The sequence below is a fragment of the Artibeus jamaicensis genome, unplaced genomic scaffold (genome assembly GCF_021234435.1).
Source record: "Artibeus jamaicensis isolate MK-2021 breed Jamaican fruit bat unplaced genomic scaffold, CSHL_Jam_final contig_464, whole genome shotgun sequence".
In the NCBI taxonomy this organism is placed as follows: domain Eukaryota; kingdom Metazoa; phylum Chordata; class Mammalia; order Chiroptera; family Phyllostomidae; genus Artibeus; species Artibeus jamaicensis.
The window spans coordinates 5,317,531-5,340,358 of record NW_026521842.1 but is presented as its reverse complement, the minus strand read 5'-3'; the positions used below and the strand labels follow the sequence as shown (position 1 = coordinate 5,340,358).

General features: G+C 40.1%; 1 protein-coding gene across 2 annotated transcripts in view; it reads left to right on the top strand.

Annotated features, from left to right (window-relative positions):
- Positions 1-22,828, top strand: part of USP10 (ubiquitin specific peptidase 10) — a 61,738-nt gene that overhangs the window by 26,055 nt on the left and 12,855 nt on the right. For both annotated transcript variants that reach the window (XM_037142411.2, XM_037142410.2), the window contains exons 3-9: positions 6,776-6,836; positions 9,738-10,781; positions 19,998-20,089; positions 20,634-20,743; positions 21,138-21,193; positions 21,427-21,530; positions 22,480-22,579. In XM_037142411.2, the coding sequence (XP_036998306.2) occupies positions 6,776-6,836; positions 9,738-10,781; positions 19,998-20,089; positions 20,634-20,743; positions 21,138-21,193; positions 21,427-21,530; positions 22,480-22,579 (1,567 nt within the window). The remainder of the gene's footprint in view (positions 1-6,775; positions 6,837-9,737; positions 10,782-19,997; positions 20,090-20,633; positions 20,744-21,137; positions 21,194-21,426; positions 21,531-22,479; positions 22,580-22,828) is intronic.

Genomic DNA, 22,828 nt, shown 5'->3' with positions numbered 1-22,828 from the left:
CTGCCTTCCCATCAGCAGTGCATGTGCTTTTTCTCTATCTCATTTAGAAACAAACAAAAAAAATCTTGCTAATTCTTAGTATAGGCATACTTAAAATTTTTGTTCATCTGATGGGTTGTAAAGAGATCATCCTTGTTTTAATTGACATTTCCCAGATGGTGAATAGTTGCTGTTCATTGAGTGCTGTTCGTTGGCAATATATATTTCCAATCCTGTGAGTTACCCAATCTCTGTCTCTTGTCCCTATTTTTTATCAAGTGATTTGTCTTTTTCTTATTAATTTACAGGATTAATAATCTTTGGTTTTGCATATTAAAGGTATATTTTCCTAGCATGCAGTCTTTTAAACTACATATATGATGTACTTTTATTTTTCCCTGGGTAAGGGAAGTACACTTTTCACTTCAATGTCAGATGTGTTGACTTTTTCCTCATGGTTTGTGGATTTTTTGGTTTTTAAATTTAAGAAATTTTTCTCTTCCCTAAGGTAATAAAGACTTTTTTCTTCTAAAAGTCTCCAGGTTTTTGTTTTTGCTTTAGTGTGTAATACAACGGAAATTGAGGTATTGGTTTTGACATATGTGTGAGCTGGGCATCTCAAACCCCTCCACCACGGCGGTAGAAGTTGTCCCAGCACCACCGCTGAGCACTCAGCCCGGAAGTGAAGTCCGCCCTGTCAGGGCGCATCTTCATTGTGCTGGGTGGATTCTGCGTCGTCTCTTCTGTGCGCCTTTTGGTTTAGCTCCCTATCGGTACCATATATTTTAATGGCTGCAACTTCATAATCAGTCTCCCAGCAAGCACAGTGTGCGTTCTTCTTACACTTACAAGTTATTTTGGTGTTTCTTTATTTTTAACTCTGCCTTTAGGAATTGATGATCAGCATGTCAAGTTTCATGAAAAATCCTTTTGAAATTTCAGTTGGGATTTTCTTAAAATTGTGATTAATTTGTAGAAGAATTAACATCTTTATGATAATTTTCCTAAACATGATTTGGTACATTTATTCAGGTCTCCTTTTATGTTCACTCTTCATGTGATTAACGGTTTCTGTTTTATTTTAATAAAAACTTCTTGGAACATTTTTCCAGATTTATATTTTAAATATAAAAATGGTTGAAATTGCATTGAAAAGTAAAAACAAGGGAGAAGTAAGTATATAGTATATCAAGTAAAATCTTAGGTAACTTTTAATGAAACCTCACTAGCCTTTTAGATCCTTTAATTTTAGGCCCCTTAATAAAAGTGCAGAGTTGTGCATTTGCACCCATGTTATTTTTTAAAAGATTATTTATTTATTTATCTTTAGAGGGGAAGGGAAGAAGAGAGGGAGAGAACTATCAATGTATGTTGCCTCTCATGCATCCCCTGCTGGGAACTGGCCTGTAACCCAGGCATGTGCCCTGACTGGGAATCAAACCTCGATCCTCTGGTTCACAGGCTCTCACTCAATACACTGAGTTACACCAGCCCGGGCTGCACCCATATTAAATATTTACATATGGCATTGTTTTATTTGGTAAAATGGGACTGGAGAAGCCCCATTTAGAATAGGGGTCAAAAGGCCAGGGTTACGGTTTGTATGGGCCACTTACATATGACCTTGGCAAATCCTTTACTCTTCACCTTGGCTTCTTGGATTCTAAAATTTTTTTTGTTACAGAGGTGGGATTAAATGAGAGCATATTGAACGGATTATTTAAGTTTAGAGATAAAAAAGGATTTGTTGCTTGTTTTCTTTCATTTTAGAAAACAAAATACCAGGTTTCCTTTTAGAAAATGAATAAATTAGTTCAGTGCCATCTCCATCTCTTGTATTCACTGATGTTAACCGTTATGATTTTAAGGAACCTAAGAATACAAGCTGCAATATAAAGAAAGCTAAATTATGTATTGTATTTCCTGAGGCAATTAAATGTATCTACATATTCTAAAATTCCATAAAATTTAAGGATTGAAGTTTAGTGTTTTCTGATAAGTTAGTTAGAAAAAACATAATCAGATCCCATCTTTCCCAAGCATTAGGGGTCTACTCTATAAACTCTAGTAGTGATTCAAGTTTTAAATAATTTCTGTCTTTGAATCACAGTAAAAAAATTGTGGTACTTACCATGACACACAATCTAAAAGTGCTCTTCGTCATTAAGATTTAAAAAAAAACAATAAAACCCAACTTTTGTACTTTATAAAAGCTTTTCTCAGGTGTGTGCTTATGTGTGGGGTTTGTGAGTGCTGTTTGCAAGTAAGTGTCAGAATAAAAATTTGGGTTTTCCTATGTATGAAAGTGGAAACTGTACCATTATTTCAAGTCTGAAGAGCTGGATTCCTTTTTCACTCTGCCACTTCAACAGCCTTGGTGACCTTGGCAATATCCTCCATCTCACTGTTCCTTTAAAAAACAAATTGAAAATGGAAAGTGTTTATTTACTTCCTAGACATGTTGGGAAATCATTAATGTATGGTGTGATACCTAGTGTAACAAATGTAGTAGGTAGATAGGAAGGATGCTGATGGTAAAGTTATGTCAGACTTTATTTGAAGAAATAATGGCTGTCTCTCATCAAAATGAATTATGCCAGAAATCTTAGTGTGTCAGGGCCTATTTGGGGGTTGTCATCTTTTTTTTTTAAGATTTTATTTATTTGTTTTTAGATAGGGGAAAGAAGGGAGAGAGGGAGAGAAACATCAGTGTGTGGTTGCCTTTTGCACACCCCCTACTGGGGACCTGGCCAGCAACCCAGGCGTGTGCCCTGACTGGGAGTCAAACTGGGGTTGAGGATGAGGGTAGGGTATGAAAGGTGTTTTCTCTCAAAATTACATGTGGTCCAGTATCTCTCAAAAGGGAAGTATGGGCTAAATAATGCAATCAGGCTGAGTTACTCTTCAGTTATTACAATTTGGGTGTTGGGATTATAGTAATATGTTGGACACAGACTGTTTATGTGGGGAATGCGTGATTGGAATGGTGGGTGTGTAAGTGATGTTATCTCACTTCTGCAAAATCATTTGGCCTCTTACCTTGTGGGTAAAATAATTGCATCTCCTACCCGCATTGTTCCTACCATGTGATATAATATAGAATCTACCACTATTCCTCTTGTTTTTTTTTTTTAAGATTTTATTTATTCATTTTTAGAGAGGGGGGAAGAGAAAGAGAAAGAAAGGGAGAGAAATATCATTGTGTGGTTGCCTCTCATGCACCCCATACGGGGGAGCTGGCTGGCAACCCAGGCATGTGCCCTGACTAGGTCTCGAACCAGTGATGCTTTAGTTCGCAGCTCACGCTCAATCCACTGAGCTACACCAGCCAGGTGCTCCTCATGTATTTTTTTGCTGCTAGAAACTGGATAAAGCACCCCGCTCCTTTACTTGGGGCCAAGAACTGAAAAACAAAAATTTGAGGAATGAAAAAATATAAAAAGTTTTAAAAATATAAACGGTTTATAAAAAAATAAATGTTTACATATAAAACCACTGTCTACAAAAGCATCGTTCCTTTCGGCTGAGAGGTTTTGTCTCTTTTAGTTTGCTTGTTTGAAAGCTGGTCACTGGCAAGATAGGATGGTCAGTAATTTAACAAAATCAGAAGACACAAATGAGCTCATGTGATCTTAAAGACATTCCTGGGGGATATTGCAGGTTCCTTTTCAGACCATTGCCATAAGGCGAATATTGTAGTAAAAAGTGAGTCTCACCAATTTTTGTGTTCCCCACTGCATATAAAAGTTTGTACTACTCTGTTAAGTATGCAGTAGTATTGTCTAAAAAAAATAGACATACCTTAATTAAAAATACTATGTTGCTAAAAACTGCTAACCATTATCTAAGACTTCAACAGGTAATAATCTTTTTTGTTGGTGGAGGGTCTTGCCTTGGTGTTGATGTATTTTCTTTGAATTCTCTGCAAAGAGCATTTGTAAAATGAAGTGTGATAAAATGAGGCATTCCTGTATAAATTTCTAAAAGGTAATTGCTATTTTTTCTAAAGCTGTTTTCTAGTTTAGAAGCCAGGGTGATTTAAAAATGAATTTTCCCAACCTAAAATTTAGTCAGTTTATGAATAACTGTTTTGAATCCCAGTCGTAATCATGTTATTGGTGTTAAAAACAGGGATATACCCTGGCTGGTGTAGCTCAGTGGATTGAGCGCAGGCCTGCGAACCAGACAATCACGGTTCGATTCCCAGTCAGGGCACATACCCCGGTTGCAGGCCGGTTCCCTGCAGGCCAGTTCCTAGCAGGGGATGCATGAAAGGCAACCCATACATTGATGTTTCTCTCCCTCTCTCCTTCCTTTCCCCTCTAAAGATAAATAAATAAAATCTTAAAAAAAAAAAAAAAAAAACGAAAAAACAGGGATACAATGTGAATTGTTCTGGAAACCTCCCAGGCTCTCATCATTGGAGACAACACATAAACCTCAGCCTGCTACTGAATAAACAAGTCCAGGATAGCACAGTACATGCATGGGTGTGTGGGTGGGTGTGTAGTGATAGAATTAAGACAGTTATTCTCAGTGGTTTGGAGATTTCAGAGGAGAGATTTAGGGTTTGCGAAGGTCTTTGAGATACCAGAACAAATTCTGGCAGCACGAAAAATGTTTTAAAACATCAGAGGTCCCAAGACTTTTTTTTTTTAATTCTCACCCAAGGACATAATTTCGTTGGTTTTTGAGAGAGAGGAAACATTGATTGATTGCCTTCTTGTAGGCGCCCCTACTAGGGAATCAAACCCACAAACTTTTGGTCTTACTGGACAGTGCCTCAACCAACTGAGCCTCACTGGACAAGGCAAAGGTCCCCAAGTCTTGTCTTAACAAGACTGTTAGCAGTGTTTCAGACTAAGGTTAGTAACTGTGTAACTTAACTACATTACAGTTTTTTACATTTTTCAGTTGACTTTTGTGTGTGAGAGTTTATGTTCTTGCTTTAGTCTTTATATTTTGCATTCTTATAAATAGCTGCATAAATAGGAAACTTTAAACATAAATGCAATTTATTCTGCTGTGTATTTATTAAACCTAATTACCATAGACTAAAGTGCTTCTTATGAGTGGTGGAAATTTTGTTCAATTTAAGGTGACATATGCCTCTAGAGGTTTAAAAAAAACTGAAGAAAAAGAAGAAGCTCACTCACTCACTCACACTTCTTCTGGGCCAGAACTCATTCCAGTGTACAGTAATTCCCACAGTTACACTCTGACCAGATCGTTATCTCAAAATACGTGTGTTAAACACACTAACAGAAAAAAATGGCAGTATTGCCCAGGAGACTGCTGGGTTGTCTCTTTTCAGATCCTTGCTTCTACCACTTAAGTAGATTTTGAAATATAGGGAGGTTTAAAAAAACCCAAAACTTTTAGTGCCTTAAAATTGTATAGATTTCTGTCACTAGGGGGCACCCCAGTGTCATCGATAGAAAATTTTGGGAAGGCATTCTGTGTATGGGAGTCTGTTAAACTTCTTTTGTGACTGCAGAGGGAGATGACCCCAGTCTGTGGCTTCCTCAGATGCACCTTTCTGCTTCGTATGTCTGCACCAGTGGTAAATGCTGGAGCACCCGGTGTGAGTGTTTGAATGCTGCGTGGAATGAATGGTTTTTGCACTTCATGTGCAAGGCCAGTGTAGTTCATCTCCACACACAAAATGCTTTCTCCTTTTGTGACAGTGTGAAGAATACTGGGGTGCCCCTGCATGGTGGAAATATGTGCAGCTCTCAAGTCCTGAATGCAGTCAGTTGCTTTTGAATAGCACTGCATAGCTTCTTATTTGTCATTAATTCACTGGAAGGAGAATTTAGTTACTTGGAATGATAAGCTCCACTTATTGAATCGACTTGCTAACAGTTAATTGGAGAAATCAGCTGAGGAAGCCACTTAAGGAGAAATTCTTAACAATAATTGACATGGGAATTACCTGATACCTCTGAATGTTGCAGACTTGGGGACCCCACGCAGTCATGGGGCCATTGTACTGCCGGTGCTGCAGTGAGCAGACTTTGCAAAACACTGGTTTTTGTTCTACTGTTGCCTTCAGGTAGCGATTATTTGTCTGCTTCCCTTCCCTTCCCACCCTAAACTTGATCTCAAACATACCCATTTTAAACATTTCCAACTCGTAAGTATTATGGAATAGCTAGGAAGGAGAAAACTTTGATGTGTTTATTATGCTTTTCTGCTTTTTACAGAGGTCCATTTTGCTTGATTTCTTCCAAACAAGGAATGTGATTTCTAGTTCTTAATTTTGTTATTTAAGGTATTGTATTAAAAAGGGAGCCACAATTCCCAGACTTTTCCTTCCCAGTGGGCTTTCTCCACTCCCTCCCTGCTCATGGGCCAGGTCCTGGCCTCTGCTGGCTGTGCTGACTTGTACTGATTGTGAGCACAGAGTGCAGGTGGTCACCAAGAGTCATCTTTACTAGTGGACAAAGCTAGGTGGTTGTGCGGTTTATGGGGATCACTGACATCCTCTAAAGCAAAGCATATGTCATAAGCATTTTATTGCAGCTGATTTACATGCCAATTAGAGTTTATTTTTAATTTTTTGCCTCACTTTTGGGTCTGTTTAATAACTATATTTAAAAGCATTCCTATGGTAGTTTTTCTTAAATGAAAATGATTTAATTTTACTGTCTCTCCATGTGTGCTATTTTAGTAGAAATGTCACAAGGAGTTGTTACAGGGATAAAGAGTTTTAATGAAATGTTGTTTTAATAAAGTAGCACATGTTGGGTTTTACTGTTTTCTTGAATTAATATTTTTTTGATTCCCCTTGCAGCTTCCTCCATATAATGGGACAGTTCTGTGTGGCACACAGGCTACCGATGAGCTACCTGATGGTGAGCTGCTTCTCTCCTTCATCTGGTCGTATGTGCTGGGTGGGCAGGGCACCAGCAGACAGTGTTTTCCTGGTTGGTCATACTTTTTCAATAAACATTCCTTTACAGCTTGATGTTTTGGCTGTAAACTATAGTAGATTTAATCACTGAACCACTTTGACTAATGGATTAAAGTGTATTCTGTGCCTCATAGTGTCAGACATTCAAGGTTTAGTTAAGGAAGTGATGTTCAGTTCTGTGTTTTCCTTAGCAATTCTCAGCGTACAGGTGTGTTCCTCACAACCAGTGCTTTTTGTCAGAGTTCTTAAGCAAACTCTCGGTCTGGGGGTGGAGGCTGCTGGGCCCAGGGCTGCGGAGTCTCTGAGGTGTGCTCTTTGCATGGCTCAGTGGCAGCTTGAATCTGTTGTTCCTGCGGTTTTGCGTTTATGACCCTGTCCTCACTAATGCTCTTGGGAATTCAGGTAACCTCTTTACCTCTTGCTTTGTTACTTTTTTGGGGGGTCTCTGTCACAAAAATGACCCGATTCCTGGGCATGGTGCTTGCTGAGATGCAATCACTTCATATTGTTTAAGTGCCCAGTGTTTAAATAACAGCAGGGGCCTTTGATTACAGCAGGCCACCATTAGTCAGTCAAATCAGTCTAGATCGTGTTTGTTGTTTTTGTTTTTTCCCCAGTTTGAGTTACATCAAAGGCCCTTGCTGCCTGTAAAACTTGAAATGTCAAACTCTTTATAGTAAGATTAGAAAGTGATTGTATCAAAAAATATTAGAATTTTAAGAGAAACAGTGATATAGGAAATTATAAGGGAAAGAGCAGCTCTAATGATGGCTTAGGTTGGGTGTAAAATAAATGAAGCTAGTGGGACCTAGAGGCTCTGGCCCTGCTGCCCAGCCTCTGGAGCAGCTTTTTTATCTGATCAGGAGAGTTCTCTGTGTTCATGTGCTTTTGCACATAGTGAGCATGCTGCAGATGTTTACTCAGTGCTTTCAAGTGTTTCATTATTTTTTCTTTCTTGTTACACCTTTCTATTTAGTGGCCCCACCATCTTCCCAGTGGCTTAGGTTAGAGATCAGAGGCTGCACTGTGAGTGCTGCAGTGAGCAGACTTTGGGAAATGCTGTGTGAAGATGTAATTGTTTTATTTGAGCTGGTTTTCCTTCTCCCAACAAACTCATTGCCTGCCCGACCTGAGTGTTGAGTTCCCCATGTAGTAGTATATTGATCGGGTTCTTCAAAGCATGAGTTTGCAGGGCTTGCACGAGTCTTCCAGCCTGACAGATTGGATTTTGGGCTGACCTCTCTGCCTTGCAGTGCAGTAGACACGTGTGTCCATATCAAGTGTTCCTGGGTAAGAAAGGGAACTGTTCTGGGTAGGAGTCTGCTGCCCAGTGATGTGATCAGATGCTATACTGGGAATCTGTTTGGTAATAGCCATAGCAAATTGTAATAGTTCCATTAACATCACATCACATTCTAGAATGTTTTATGATGTGGTAAGATTAAGAAGTGATATGTGGAAGGCACTGTGTCTGTTGAAAATAATCAAAATCTCGTACAGGCTGTATGACATAATGCATACTGAATTTGAATGTTATTTCACAATGTACACCAGTCTGCAAAGGGTAGCCTCCACGTGGGGAGTGCTGTTCACTTCTTTCGATGCCTCAGTTTCAGTTCACATAATAGCATTGCACACAGTTCACCTTTAGGTATAATAATAGAGAAAGTAACTGTTCTTGGGGGATTCTTTTTAAAATAAGGGAACAACAAAAACAAAAGAAAAATCAGTGCTCAGAAGCCAAAGGATTCAGATTGACCTGTTGGTGGCTTTGTAAACTAGCTGTTGGGTGTAGCAGGAACTTTTTGTTGTTGTTCAGGTCCCTCCCCAACCCAACCCCAAGGAAGGGGTGTTTTGTCAGAACAGACAAAGAATTAGACTAGGCCACTGCCCTCCCACTAACTTGCACACAATTGGCTTCTCTCTGGGGCTGTTTTTTCTGTCTATAAAAAGACTTCCGAGGTAAAATATGTCTACAGTAGTTCTCTGTAATGGAACATGATTCTTTTGGTATTGTGATTTTTTTCTTGAAAATACATGCCTTGAAAAAAAGTTAGCCTTTTATGATAGACTTGGAGAAATTTTCACTTATGCACTAAAAATGAATTATAATGCATTCATTATATGTGTTCTTTTTCTAACTTCAAAATTTATTTATAACTTTATTTTATCAGTTACAAGCTGACATTGATGCTTGGTGTCTGTTGAAGGACACAGTGGATTCTGAAACTCAACCTAATGTCAGAAATATGAAAAAATGCACATCTTAGAATGGATGGAATACCTAGATTGTTCTCACCTGAGAGGAAGTGCTTCTGAAATACACTTTTACGTGGAAGGTTAATTCTTGGTGTCATTTATACTTTTTGAATTACTAAATTACACTAAAATTGCACTGATAGAGAAGCCATAATATGCAGCAGTGATGTTAAGTCTTTGTCATCGTGATTTTCTTTTAATTGTCTAAAAACCCCGCGCCCTACTCTTGGGCATAAAAGTGAGCTAGTAATGTCAGATTTAATTGACAGGCGTTTTCAGGCGGGCAAAATATTACTTTGCTTTTTATCGTACTTTTGTTTTAATTTCTACCTTCTGAAAGTCTCCATTTTAGCTAGTCTGAGAGTAGAATATAAATACAGGCTGTTTTTTTAATACCCCCAAATTAAATATAATTTTATAGTTATTTTAGGAAACTATTCACAAATAAAATGTCAGCTTTGTTAATTAGAAGACTTTAATGTTTTATTCTTCAAAGAGAAAAACAATTATTGATACTTTCATAATTTATATGGCTCTATTCTTAACTAATGGGATATTTACTGACTTTTTTTTTTCTCTAAAGGACAAGACTATCAGAGAATCGAGTTTGGCGTTAATGACGTGATTGAACCCAGTGACACGTTGCAGAGACCTCCCAACTACAGTATTTCAAGCACATTGAATCCTCAGGCCCCTGAATTTATTCTTAGTTGCACAGCTCCCAGAAACACCCCTGATGACATAGATAAAGAAGCGGACTGCAGCTCTAGTGACTGCCAGTACCCAGGCTCTGCCCTTGATCTGGATGGCAGTTCCAATGTGGAGGCGGAAATTTTGGAAAATGATGGTGTCTCAGGTGGTCTTGGACAAAGGGAGCGTAAAAAGAAGAAAAAACGTCCACCTGGATATTATAGTTACTTGAAAGATGGCGGCGAGGGTAGTATTTCCACAGAAGCCCTGGTCAATGGCCATGCCAATCCCGTAGTCCTGAACAGTGTGGGCACAGAGGATGTAGAGTTGATGGGCGATATGCCCTTGCTGGGGACACCCAGGACTTGTAGCAGCCCTCAGGACTCCACGGACTTCGTCAGTGATGACGTGCCTGGTGGCTGCTTCCCCCGAGCCCTGGACAGCAATGCTAGGACTGCAGGGCAGCCTGAGGGCTGCCAGGGGCCTGGCTTTGACCAGTCCTGCCTCCCTGCAGAGACTGGGAGGGACAGCCTGTTGAGGACAGCTGTGGCTCACCCCTATGTTGGGACTGATACTACTGAAAACCTTGGAGTTGCTAATGGACAGATACTTGAATCCTTGTGTGAGGGCTCAGCTGCCAACGGGGTGGAGTTGCACACTGTGGAAAGCGTGGACTCGGACCCAACTAAAGCTGAAAGCACTTCCCCTCCTGCCGATGCCCCGGCCTCTGTGGCTGGCTCCACTCCCGTCAGTCAGCCTAAGTCATGGGCCAGTCTTTTCCATGATTCTAAGCCCTCTTCTTCCTCCTCGCCTGTGGCTTCTGTGGAAACTAAGTATTCCCCTCCTGCCACATCTCCCCCGGTCTCTGAAAAGCAGGCTGAAGTCAAGGAAGGGCTTGTTCCAGTTTCAGAGGATCCTGTAGCCATAAAGATTGCAGGTATAGTTCAAAAGATACAGGTCGAAACTGAGGGGAGCAGATCTCATCGCCTGTTGAGTGAGAAGTTTGAGACAGTCTGGGCTTATAAACTGTGGTGACAGATTGTTACCCAAGCAGTAGATTACCTACGTGTTAATAGAAATGTCTGAAGAATGCCTGTGCCTTAAATGTTTTAAAAGCAAAATAATATATAAGCAGAATGGGAGGGGTTGTCATGCCTCTGTGTTAACTGAAAAATTTATGTCTGTTACCAGTTATTTTCTATTGACAAACGACATTTCCATTTCTTGCATTTTGATCAGTTCTGCTCCATTGTGACTGTATAATGGACTTGTCCTGTGTGTTACACCTGTTGTACAACTTTGGTGTGATAATCCCTGATTTGACCTCACTTTGCACTGTTTCTTTTCCATATTTCTTAAGATACAAGAAAGAATCTGGGGTTTTTCTTTTTAATGCCTGTTTTGGATTGAGTAAATGGATTTACTTAGTTTTAGCACATCAAGGTCAGCTCTTGACACAAAAAGAAAAACTAATAGTTTGACTGAAATGTTTTGTTTCGAGGTGCTAAATTCAAAAGTAGAACTAATTCACAATAAAAATATAAAGCTGCATAATTTGCAGTTGTTTTTAAGTTAAAGTAGGAAGTCAGAAATACAGAGGAAGTCAGAAAATACATGTATGTTTATATGTATCTAAGAAGCCAGAGCCATTTCTTCAGGTTTCATTGTACCAAGTTTAGCAGTCTACTCCTCAGATTCTTACCCCATTAGCCGAATTAGAATAAGCTGTCTTCAGGCTTTATGTGACATTTTCTGGCTTAACATTTTGGAACACCTGACAGCATTACCAGGATGAGGGTGAATGCAGCAGCAAGCTGTGAAATCTGTAACCTTTTATGAATGGTCAGGATTCCATCAACTATAAACATTCTTTTTTATGAATGGTCAGAATTCCATAAAATATAAAACATTCTTTTGATGGCACTTTAAGATGACAGCAAGCAATCTTTTTTTTTAAGTGAGCATTTTATTCCTTATACAAAATACATTATTTGGAATACTTTTGGTGCCTGGAGTCCTCTTAAAATGAGAAGGTAATTGGTACGCCAATCATCCTGGGCTTCATACCTGTTGTTAAGAGCCAGGTGATTTTTTTTTTATTATGACTTCTGGAATATATTCATTGCAAGAATGGTGTTACAGTCAGGATAAGACAGTTATAAGTCTCTGTATAGATCATTAAGTTAAAAGCTTATTTTAACCTAAGAGATGCATGGTGGGATGCTTTCAGAAATGTACAGTCTGAGTTGAAAGTCTTGAAGGTAATGTGATTAAACCTTTGTTCCTAAAAATTACTTCACAAAGGAAAACCTACTCCTGGGAAATTCTCTCAATCTTTATTTACAATAAGAAAGTTTCATTTTAAATGTTTTAAAACATTCTAGCTGTATGACTTTAAGTATAGTCTGATACATAATTTGCTTTTGTTCCACTTAGGTTAAAGTCTAGTTAACCTGCTCAGTCTGACATTAACCTGCTTTGTGAAATACGTTGAATGCAGGGGATCTTAGTCACTTGTACAAGTGGAGAGCATTGCTACAGTCCAAGTAATTAGTTCTGAATTGTAGTGTGTTCCCTCATCCTCCCACACGTTTATTTTCTTAATCCTGTTTTGAGTAGGCCAGTTACAAAGATGAATGAGTTAATGATCTGAGCAAAAGTTTAGTTCCTCATAAAATACTCTGTTCTTTTGGGGCTGTTAGTGGAGCATTAGAAGTACAGGATGTAGTTGCCGACAGTTTTCATATTATGTTCTGTAAGATAATGCAGTGAGAGTGGTCACACTGAACAATGCTCGGAATGATATGGAGCTTAGGTAAAGTGGTACTGTTTGGATTTTTTTTCTCTTTGTCAAATTCTCTACATTTTTATGATTTGCTTCATAAAAATGATAAAGATAGATTCAATTTATTATGTCAAATCTACTACCACAAATTATTACCCTTCAGTGGGCATACTTTGTGACATTGGCCCACTCATTTTAAGTAGTACGTCACTAAAATTCTAGCTCCATTAAAAGATGTCAGTTTTGGTTATCGTAGCATTTGCCCTTCATCAGCATCTCACTGGCTCTACTGCGGGAGTAGTTTCTGTGTTATCATTATACTTACTGGCTTTGGGGAAAGAGGGAGAAGGGAGCCATTCAGCTGTTCGGAGGTTTGCGTTTCCGGATCATCCTCCCTGTCATAAATCTCTACTTAAAATGGCAACTGATTTTTGTGTAACCACAAGTGAGACACAAATTAGGACAACAAAGGAACTGTAAAAGAATACGAATCACATATAAGGCATTTTGAAGTGAAATATGACCAGCTCTTGATTGCTCATAAACTGTTCACACGTCGCATTAGTGATTACCTGCTTCCAACTTCTATGTGGCAAGGCCATCTTCACAGTGTATATTGTTCATCAACATTGTGTTCCATTGGCTGTTTCTTCTTAAGTACAAACTCTATTTAAGCAGGAGATGGAAGCCCTGGCCAGGTGGACCAGTTGGTTGGAGTGTCGTCCTGTACACCAAAAGGTTGTGGGTTCAATCCCCAGTCAGGGCACATGCCTAGGTTGTGGATTTGATCCCTGTCAGGGTGTGTATGGCAACTGACTATGTTTCTCTCACATCAGGGTTTCTCTTTCTCTTTCCTTTAAAATCAACTTTAAAAAATATCCTCAGGTGAAGATTTCAAAAAAGAGCAATGGAAGGGTAGAACACTTCAAAGGAAATACCATTAATGGAGAGAACAACAAAATCTTTACAAGTTGGATCTACTCAGGAAAATGAATTCCTGTGCCCATATTTAGTTGAAATAAAAGCAAAAATTTAGCTTATTATTGATCCTTGTTTGGGGAGTTTATAAATCATATTTATACTCCTTCATCCAGCTTGGGAAATGATTTCTCAATTTTGCATTTTCTCTTCAAATTCTCCAGAGTAGTGGTAGCGTGGCATATGTCCTAAGCTAAAAAGAGGTGCAGCGCCGGTTGGCAGGAACCCACCCTTGTGGACTGAGAGTTCAGGTCCTATCTGACTCAGTATGTGCACATCCTCGCTGGTATTTATGATATGACTCTATCTTATAGAACTGAACTGAGACTTCCTCACTCAGTAAAATATAAGTTGGTCTATAGTCAATGAATAATGGTACACTTGGGTTGCTTTGCTGTCCTCCACATGATGAGGTAACCAAAATAGTATGTTCTTCCAAAGTGATGTAATAAGGAAAAGAAAAACAGTTGGAGAATGTTCTGGACCATTAGGAAGAGGACAGAAAAGGAGGTCAACACAACATATCAGAATGTCAGTCACGGACCAGCTGTTGAGCCTTAAGATTCTATGAAAGTCCTGCAACTTGCATTTTTGTGGATCTTTAAATGGAAGTATGACCTCTAAATCCTAATTTTAGGAAAACAAAATTTGATGTGTAAAATGTGTATAGGAATAAGCATAGCTTATATCAACTTAAAATTTTACAGTGCTAGTATTGCCCTTGAGTTTATAAATCATTTCATTTAATGGTATATTGTAACATGGCAGCTACTGTGTATGTTTTAAAATAAGGGAAAGAGTATTAACTACTTAGTTTTTGTCATGTGAGATTTCACAGAGTTAAACTTTCATCCAGCTGTTTAATGTTTGAGCTAATACAAAAATGGCATCAGTTTGAACTTCTCACCTTTTATGTGATATGGAGTCAGATATGGAGCCATTCTGGCATTTTGTACCACCCCAGGAGCACTGTTTTGGGGGGACCCGCCAAATCCTGTGGGGAAGAAAAGGTGGGTTGGGAAGCCTTCTTCCTAAAGTTGTTCTCTGAGTGGCTCTAAGTAGCAAAATCACACCAACGGTGATGAATTGAAAAGAAGGGAAAAGTTTGTTATTACAGTAAACTCGTGATTATTTGTCCTGAAAGAAGGGGAAATAAATGACAGCAGTGCTGACTTCGGACCACATGTCAGATTTAAAGTTTCAACCTCGGGCAGTAACCCTGCCTTTTCTCCTTTATGGCTGTCCTTCCTGATTTTGATTCTTTCCATTTCTATAATTATAGTGCTTATTGAACTTTACGCTAGGAATAAAATAGTCATGGAAATAGTCATATTGTTATAAAAGGAACTTAATTAATTAAATACAGCCAATAGTTACATGAAGACATTAAAAGTAATATTCATACTGGCTTGTCTGCAAGTCACGAATAATTGACTTTAAGATTACAGCAGTAGGATTCATTCATTTTAACAGGATTCAGTAATAGTGACGGATGGCTCCAGGAATTACAATGGTCTTGGCATCTGTGCTGGTTTACTCGGTGGGAGAAGAGCAGCAGTGCACCGACAAACTTCATCACAAGTCAGTGTCTGGCCCGGAGTCAGCTTGTGCTTATTGGGATTAATTTGCACAATAATCCCAATTCCTCCTTGGGGGGAAAGGCTCACTGTATAGTATGTTACAGAAAGGAACCTTTAAGTTGTCTGAATTTGGCTTTAAGAGAAAATCCTAGACAATAAGATGATTAATCTTAATTTGTTACCGTCTTTCAGTCCTTTTGAAGTGGGACTTTTTAATATTTACTGACAAAATTTAATTTTAAGGAATTTAAGCTAACATTTCTTGGAGTACTGAAAATTTTTGGTTCTCTAAAACTCCTCCATAAATTAGTATTAGCTTTTTATTTTCTAACAAGGGTTGTGGAGTGTCTGTAAGGAGCTGACAGTGTTGCTCGGTGCTGTCTGTGCCCGTGTTCAGTGTCACACACAGACCTACCCAGAGCTGACCGCTATACAGTCCCTGGTGCAGGTGAGGGGAAGTCATCCACTCCAGGGTACGAAATGAATGAAGCGGCAGAGCCAGGGTGTGAACCCGAGTGTTGGGTTTGTCTTCCTGGACTCTTGCCCTTGTCTGCTTTTCCACAGGGACGTGCCTGGAGGCTTTCTGAACTATGTGCTAGAATGACCTTTAAAGTTCACTGGGTCATTTCTGTCAAATTGGAATGCTGTCCTTTAGCATAAGCAACAGCTTTGGGATCCAGATGTTCAGTTCATCCCGTGTCACTGTCTGATACGCACTTAGAGTGTGCCATTCACGATCTAGGTCAGTGAGTAACACTTGGCCTTGCCTTGAGGGCTGTTTATGGAATAAGATAGGAAAGGAACAGATGGCAGCTCTTAGCAGAAAGAGAGAAGTAATCATTTGTGGAGGAGTATGGAGAAAGGCGAGGAAGAGACTCGGTGCAGCCAGCAGGGATGGCGTTACCTGGCTAGGGACAGGCTGTGAAGACCTGTTACCGTGGGAGGGGAGACTCAGCTGAGAAGTCAGCGGTGTGAGGCTGTTGTCTGTAAGGAGCTCCCTGTCCAGGGAAGGCGCTACACACCCCGCACCCCCAACACAAAGCGGACTGTGATGGTGTCTGGCTGTGGAGATACACAGTGCGCAACTCTTAGATGTCCTCAGGGGAGACTGTTTCCAGGCGTTAGTCATTCTTACTTTGAGGCTAGCAATTCTGTATTTTAGCTTATGGAAGACCTGCCACAGCAGACAAAATTTCTCTAGAATAACAGCATAATCATTAAGGAAACAAGATTTTTCTGTGTCTCTGTTTCCTAAGTCTGTAAGGACTTACTAATCTACATTTGTAAGTATTGTACCAGAAGGCTGTTCCAAAGAATGTTAAAGACTTGAGAAGAAGCTAGTTTTGTACATTTGCTAATAAATCTTCTGTTTCTACATTATGTTTCAGAGTTTTTGCCTTTTTAATTTTGTAGACATGTCTACTTGGAATGTTCTGTTACTTGCAGTTATTGAACTAACCACTAGGTGGTGCTGAGAGACTTCATATTGTGGAAAACCAACAGTGAAACTGCCTTTTTTTTTTTTTTTTTTTAACCTGCCAGCTCCTTGAAAATAAGCAAACCAACTGTAATAGCCAGAAGCTGGCATTGATTCAAGAGAAGGGTTGATGTAGAAACTAAAGGTTTCTGTCCAACCAATACAGGCTGTTTCCCAGCTGAATGTCAAAGAAGTCAGCTAACAGTTTTAAGTTGGAGCTTTTCTCTTGATTCCATAGGGTTTGAATGTTCCATCCTGCAAGTGTGCAGATTATTCTGGACATGTGCTTAGTTACGAACATTAGAGGAGATGCATTTTTTCAGTAGACCTTAGAGCAGTTATTTCTTGATGTTTTTGCCCCTGCTTCCCCTTTGAGAGTGGAGTTAGCCTTGTCATAAATGATGTTTTAACAAGATATGAATTTAAAGTACTATTGATCATCTGTAAACTTTCTTTGTTGTTTTTATTTTTTAGTCTGTTAAAACAGTTAACATGGAAGGGATGTTTCAGATAGATCTTGTATGCCCGTTCCTGGCCGTTTCCTTTCCATTTCCTCCAGTGTCTGTATTGAACAGGAATTAATGTCATCAAGACTCTTCCGTACCTCCCCTTGGACCTTTATCCCAAACCCCCACCCTAGAAGGCTTGGAGACCCTGGAACCTGCTACTGCCCCCACTACCAATTCAGCCTGCCCCGTGAGTCTGGATCACTGTTATAGATTCTGCTCAGCCTGGCACTCAGGTGTGCTGTATGTGTTGCCAGATGCAGTCTCAGCCCAGACTGCAGGGGCCCGTGTGGATGTTAAGTATAGCTGTGTCACTCGCCGGTCTGAGTATAAGTATACTGTTTACTGGTGTCATCTGGTTGCCCCTTGTCAGCACCTCTAAAAAGTAAACTCCATCTCATCATAGCACAAAACAAAAAAATAACCCACTCTTCCTGTTGTATTTCTTCTCTGGGTGGAAGGCACCGTTACTCCAGCTGGAGATGTTCTGGTATCAGCTGCCATCTGCTGCCTCAGGGTCTCTCCAGTCCTTAGAGTGGGCTGAGCATCCCTTTCCCTGACCTTTGAGCTTCACCTGCCCTGTGATGTCCCTTCTTCACTGTCTGAAAGCTCTCCTGCCTCCAAGAGGAGCAGGGCCACCTCTTGGTCACCGCTGTGCTTCGGGGAGCTGGCGCCTAGGCAGGGCTCTGCCGATGGCAGTGTGATGTTTAATAGAAGTCTTGATGTTAGGAGTCAGTTGATTTTGAGGCTTACATTCCAGTAAAAACTTAATGGAGATGTAAAAATACTCTCTGGCAAAGCGTTACAGGTGTCATGCTGGGTGTTCATTTGGAATTGGTGCTTATTTGAAAATGCTTTTTTGGGGTAGTGTTTATATCAGGTAACTGGCACACATTGGAAATTATGGACCATTGTGATAACATGACTCAAAGATGTGTAAAAATGCACTGTAAGTAGAAGATCTTAAACCTGTGGAGCGAAGTTAGCGTCTGAAGCCTTAGAGTAAAAGGATTTTAAAGTGGAACCTGTTGTCTACTGAGAAGAAAGAGCCTCTGGGGTCAGGTAGACCCAGGTTCACGTGTCAGCTCAGTTACGTGACCTGTACCAGTTACTTATCCCTTTGGACTTCATTTTCCCACCTGTACTGGTGGGAAATGGTACTGGTGTCTGTCTGACAGAGTTGTGAGGATGGTCACGAGTAATACAGACAGAGCTCCTAGCATGGTGTCTGCCACATGGAGCTCATGGTGAGCCCCGTAACTGGTCCGTTACTCTTCGAAGGCCTGGTGCTGTTCCCTGTAGTAAGAGAGGTCAGAGGAGTTGTGCAAGCTGAGTCTAACTGAACAGGTCCCATTGAGCCTGTAATGTTTTACTTCTTATAAGTGGGAAAATTATGCCCTGTGCCTCCTCAATTAGGGGAAAGAGGACATTTACTCTTGACAGGAGGAGGGAGGGAGTGTGCGTTGACATTAGAATTTGGCAAATTAATTTCTTCATTTAATGCTTAAGCCTGGGACCTGTCAGTCCAACTGTGCTTTAGAAAAGGCTTCTTTTGTGTGACTGATAGCTTAGATGGACGCTACCTTCAAACGTATGCTTACCGAGTGCTTCTTTCCTCACGCACAGTTTACAGTAAGGGAGGCTGCTGGCTACACACAGACCATTCAGTTCAGGTGCTGGCTGTGCGACCTTGCTCCTATGTAATCACAGGCAACTCGTTAACCTTTGCGAGCCTCAGTTTCCATACTGGGGATCGGGGTAGTGGTGGTACTCCCGGATTGCTAAGGCTTAAGTATGGCCAGTTAACATCTGGACATTGTAAAGTGCTCGCTGAGTGTAGGTGTCCATAAATTGTAGCTGTCACTGTTACAAGTCTCATAACAGGACATTGCTGAAAAAAATATTTAAAGCATTTATTTTTAAGTCATTGAAGCATTGTATGAAGATATCATTTACAGCTATCTTATGACTGTGAAGAAGAATGATGTCCAAGGGCAAAATCTGAGGATAGGAAGCTTGTTTCTAACTGGAGTAAAGGAATCCCAGTGTCCGAAACAGTCTCTAAACTCGACTCCTGATGAAAAATACTATTTAGCTAGTAGGAGCTAGTGGTCCCAAAAAGGAGTGTTACCCCTGAACAGTTATCGAGCACCCACTGTGATGTTTTGTGTACGAAGTAGGTGCCAGGCATTCAGACGTGAGTGAGAGGCTTTGTGTGGAAATGTAAGCAGCGAGGGTCTTGGGGGCCATGCTGTTCCCAAGGCCTGCATCGCTGTCAGTGTTTGAGGGGAAGTCTCTATCTCTTAAATCTGTTCTCTAGTACTGACATGCTGTTTTTGAAGTTTTTCTGTTTCTTATTTGTGCTTCCTAGGTATATTCCCACAAGAAGGGAAATAAATATGGGAGCTTGAGGGGAAATAATTTTTTAAAGATTGCAGTCATTCATTGCCCTAGCCAGGTGGTTCAGTTGGTTGGAGCATTGTCTCGTACACCAAAAAGTTGAAGGTTCAATTCAGGGCACGTACCTGGGTTACCCCTGGTCAAGGGGCATACAGGGGTCGACCTATTGATGTTTCTCACGTTGACGTTTCTCTCCCCCCACGTCCTCTTTTTCTGGAATTGATGAAAACATATCTTCAGGTGAGGGTAAAGAGATTTAATCATTAAATAATGTACATAATGTAAAATAGAAGGAAGCTTTAACATTGAATGCCTTTTCTTTGGATATGTGCTGCTTTATTGGCAGGGCTTTGAACACTCAAAAAAAAGGGAAAATAATGTTGCTAGCTGTTATTAACTTCTTAAATGTGCTTCTTTACTCTTTCAGAGTTACTGGAGAATGTAACCCTAATACATAAACCGGTATCGTTGCAACCCCGTGGGCTGATCAACAAAGGAAACTGGTGCTACATTAATGCCGTATCCTTAGGTGCCATCCGCACAGCCGCTCACTGCAGCTTTCCTCCGACACATTTGATGTAGTTCAGCTTTCGTGGGCCATCTACCCTAAATTTTGAATCCAGAATCTTGGTTCCTTACTTAGTCTGCCTACCTTGCTTAGAACAGTGTTACTCCCCATATCCCTGCCCCCCCCCCCAAAAAAAAAAAGATTTGCTGACCCGGTAATGGCAGAATCAGGCAAGTTCTCATCTCAGTAGAGTGGTCCCAGGTAATAGGGCAGAGTGACCATTTTACAACTGGAAATTTTGTTTTCATTGATTTGATCATCTCGATTGAATCATGTTCTTGTCTGTAAACTGCTAATTGCAGAGTAAACCCTTATGTGGATATCAAAGGCAGTCACCCCCATGATTATTTAGTTTATTCCCTTTTGTGTTTACATATCTAAGTTGTTCAGTGTCCTTGGCTTATTTTGTTTTGTATGCTCTTGTGCTTGCTGTGCCTTTTGGAAATTTGCATGCCTGTTTGATTTCCTTTACACTTCCTTCCTGCCGATGTTCAGACCCTGCAGGCACTGGTTGCTTGCCCTCCGATGTATCACCTGATGAAGTTCATTCCTCTGTATTCAAAAGTGCAAAGACCTTGTACGTCAACACCCATGATAGACAGCTTGTAAGTAAGCTGCTTAAAAATGTGTTGAGGGAGCGGGTTTTCCCCCTCCAATAATTGGAACTCATCTAGTTCAGCAAAGTTCTTAATTCTATTTTTTTTAATTTAGTATTTATGATTTTGTATAGAAGTTAACTAGAAATGCAGTTGAAGCATTGTTTATTTTCTTAGGTCCAGAGAATTAAATTTTAGTGTTTACCAGTTTATCACTTACAATTTACCAGAATTTGATACAGGAAAGATTTAGGAACTCACTAGCTATTATGACATTGGTTGCCTAAAATCTGCTATCTTCATACTAATTAATATTTTACTTAGCCATCAAGTAAGGCTTTTTAATAAAAGCAAATTTTTTTGAAACAATGTACTACTAACCATTTTTTTCTCCCATGTTTAGTGTTCGGCTAATGAATGAGTTTACTAATATGCCAGTACCTCCAAAACCCAGACAAGGTGAGTGGAAGTGAGGTCTTCTGATGTTAGTACATATTGTGAGTTGGGAGGTCAGATGGCTGAATTTGATAAATTCAGCCTTGTTGGGAAAAAAATTTTTTTTATTGCAGGTTACTATACCTATGCTGTTTTCAACAGTGGGTGGGCATGGGAGGGAGTTTGGGTGACTCTGATTTTTGTCATTTTCAGACTTCCTTTTTGTTACAAAAATCTGTGTCCTCTTTCCACTGCAGCTCTTGGGGATAAAATCATGAGGGATATCCGCCCCGGAGCTGCCTTTGAACCCACATATATTTATAGACTCCTGACGGTCATCAAGTCGAGCCTGTCTGAAAAGGTTTGGGACTCCTCTGCTGTAGCCAGTATAAAGTGTTGCCTTATTCCATTTGGTGCCTTGCCTTTGCTTACTCAGTGCTTTGCTCGCTGCTTTAAGTGCTTTCGTTGGTGGGTGTGTTTGGTAGATTTAGGCTTGTTGTAGAGTCAGTAGCTTGGATGAATTTAAAGAGGATGGTGGTAATCATCGTAATCACAGCCAACTCACGTATCACTTACTGTACACCAAGTACTGTTATAAATTCTTTTATGTATTGACTTAACCCTGAGAGTAAAGTGGGATTAGTCTCTCCTTGTTACATTTGAGAAAAGGGAAGTCCTTGTTCGAGGTCACACAGCTAATAAGTGGCAGAGCATAGCTTCAGAGCCAGCTCCTTAACCACTGCACTGAGCTGCCCTTGAGGCAGAGTGGGGCGATTGGGCCTGGGGCCGTGGCAGCAGTCAGGAGAGGTTCTGCTGTCACATTCACAGTCTGCAGCTGCTCCTCAGGCCCCTGAGCCACAGGGGGCATTAGTACTGGGGCTGCTACTTTCACACCCAGTGCTAATGAGAAAGAACCCTGGGGCTGTGCAGCGAGGTGGCCCTCGGCAACCAGGGCTTGGTCTTCTGTTTCATTTAACAAAAAAAAGCAACTCCGAAACAACTTTTTCTTATAAAGATAATGTATATTTATTGTGAAAATTTTTAGAAATAGAGAAAAGCATAACAAAAGTTGTTATTAGTTCTGTCACTTAAAGATAAGTGTTTAGTCCACCCTCCCTTGCTTCCCATCCTCTCCCTCCCCCAGTCTCAGCTGTCCAAAGAAGGGCTCAGCATGTTTTGGGGGAAACACTTTATATGAAAATGTGCTGACAATTTAAAAGGCAGTAGCTTGAATATGCAGGTGTTTCATTCCTCCCTGGTCTTAGATAGTAAGTGCTTAAAATGAATGTGATTGTGTTTGAATTGTTCAGGGTCGACAAGAAGATGCTGAGGAATACTTGGGCTTTATTCTAAATGGACTTCATGAGGAAATGTTGAACCTAAAGAAACTTCTCTCACCAAATAATGAAAGTAGGTTATGCTGTACTTGCTACAAAAATGTGTGAGAACATTTTCTTAAGAATCATTTTTAAATATAGGTTATATACTCATACATTAAGTTGCTTGTCTTGTCCCCCCCCCCAGCCCCCAGTCATTCGCCCTTCAAAATCCCTTACTCATTAAGATAACTGGTTATTTTTACATTGCCCATTATGTACCACTGAGGATGTTTTATTTGGGTAGATCTGATAAGTTTATCCATATATGTTTATTCGGATA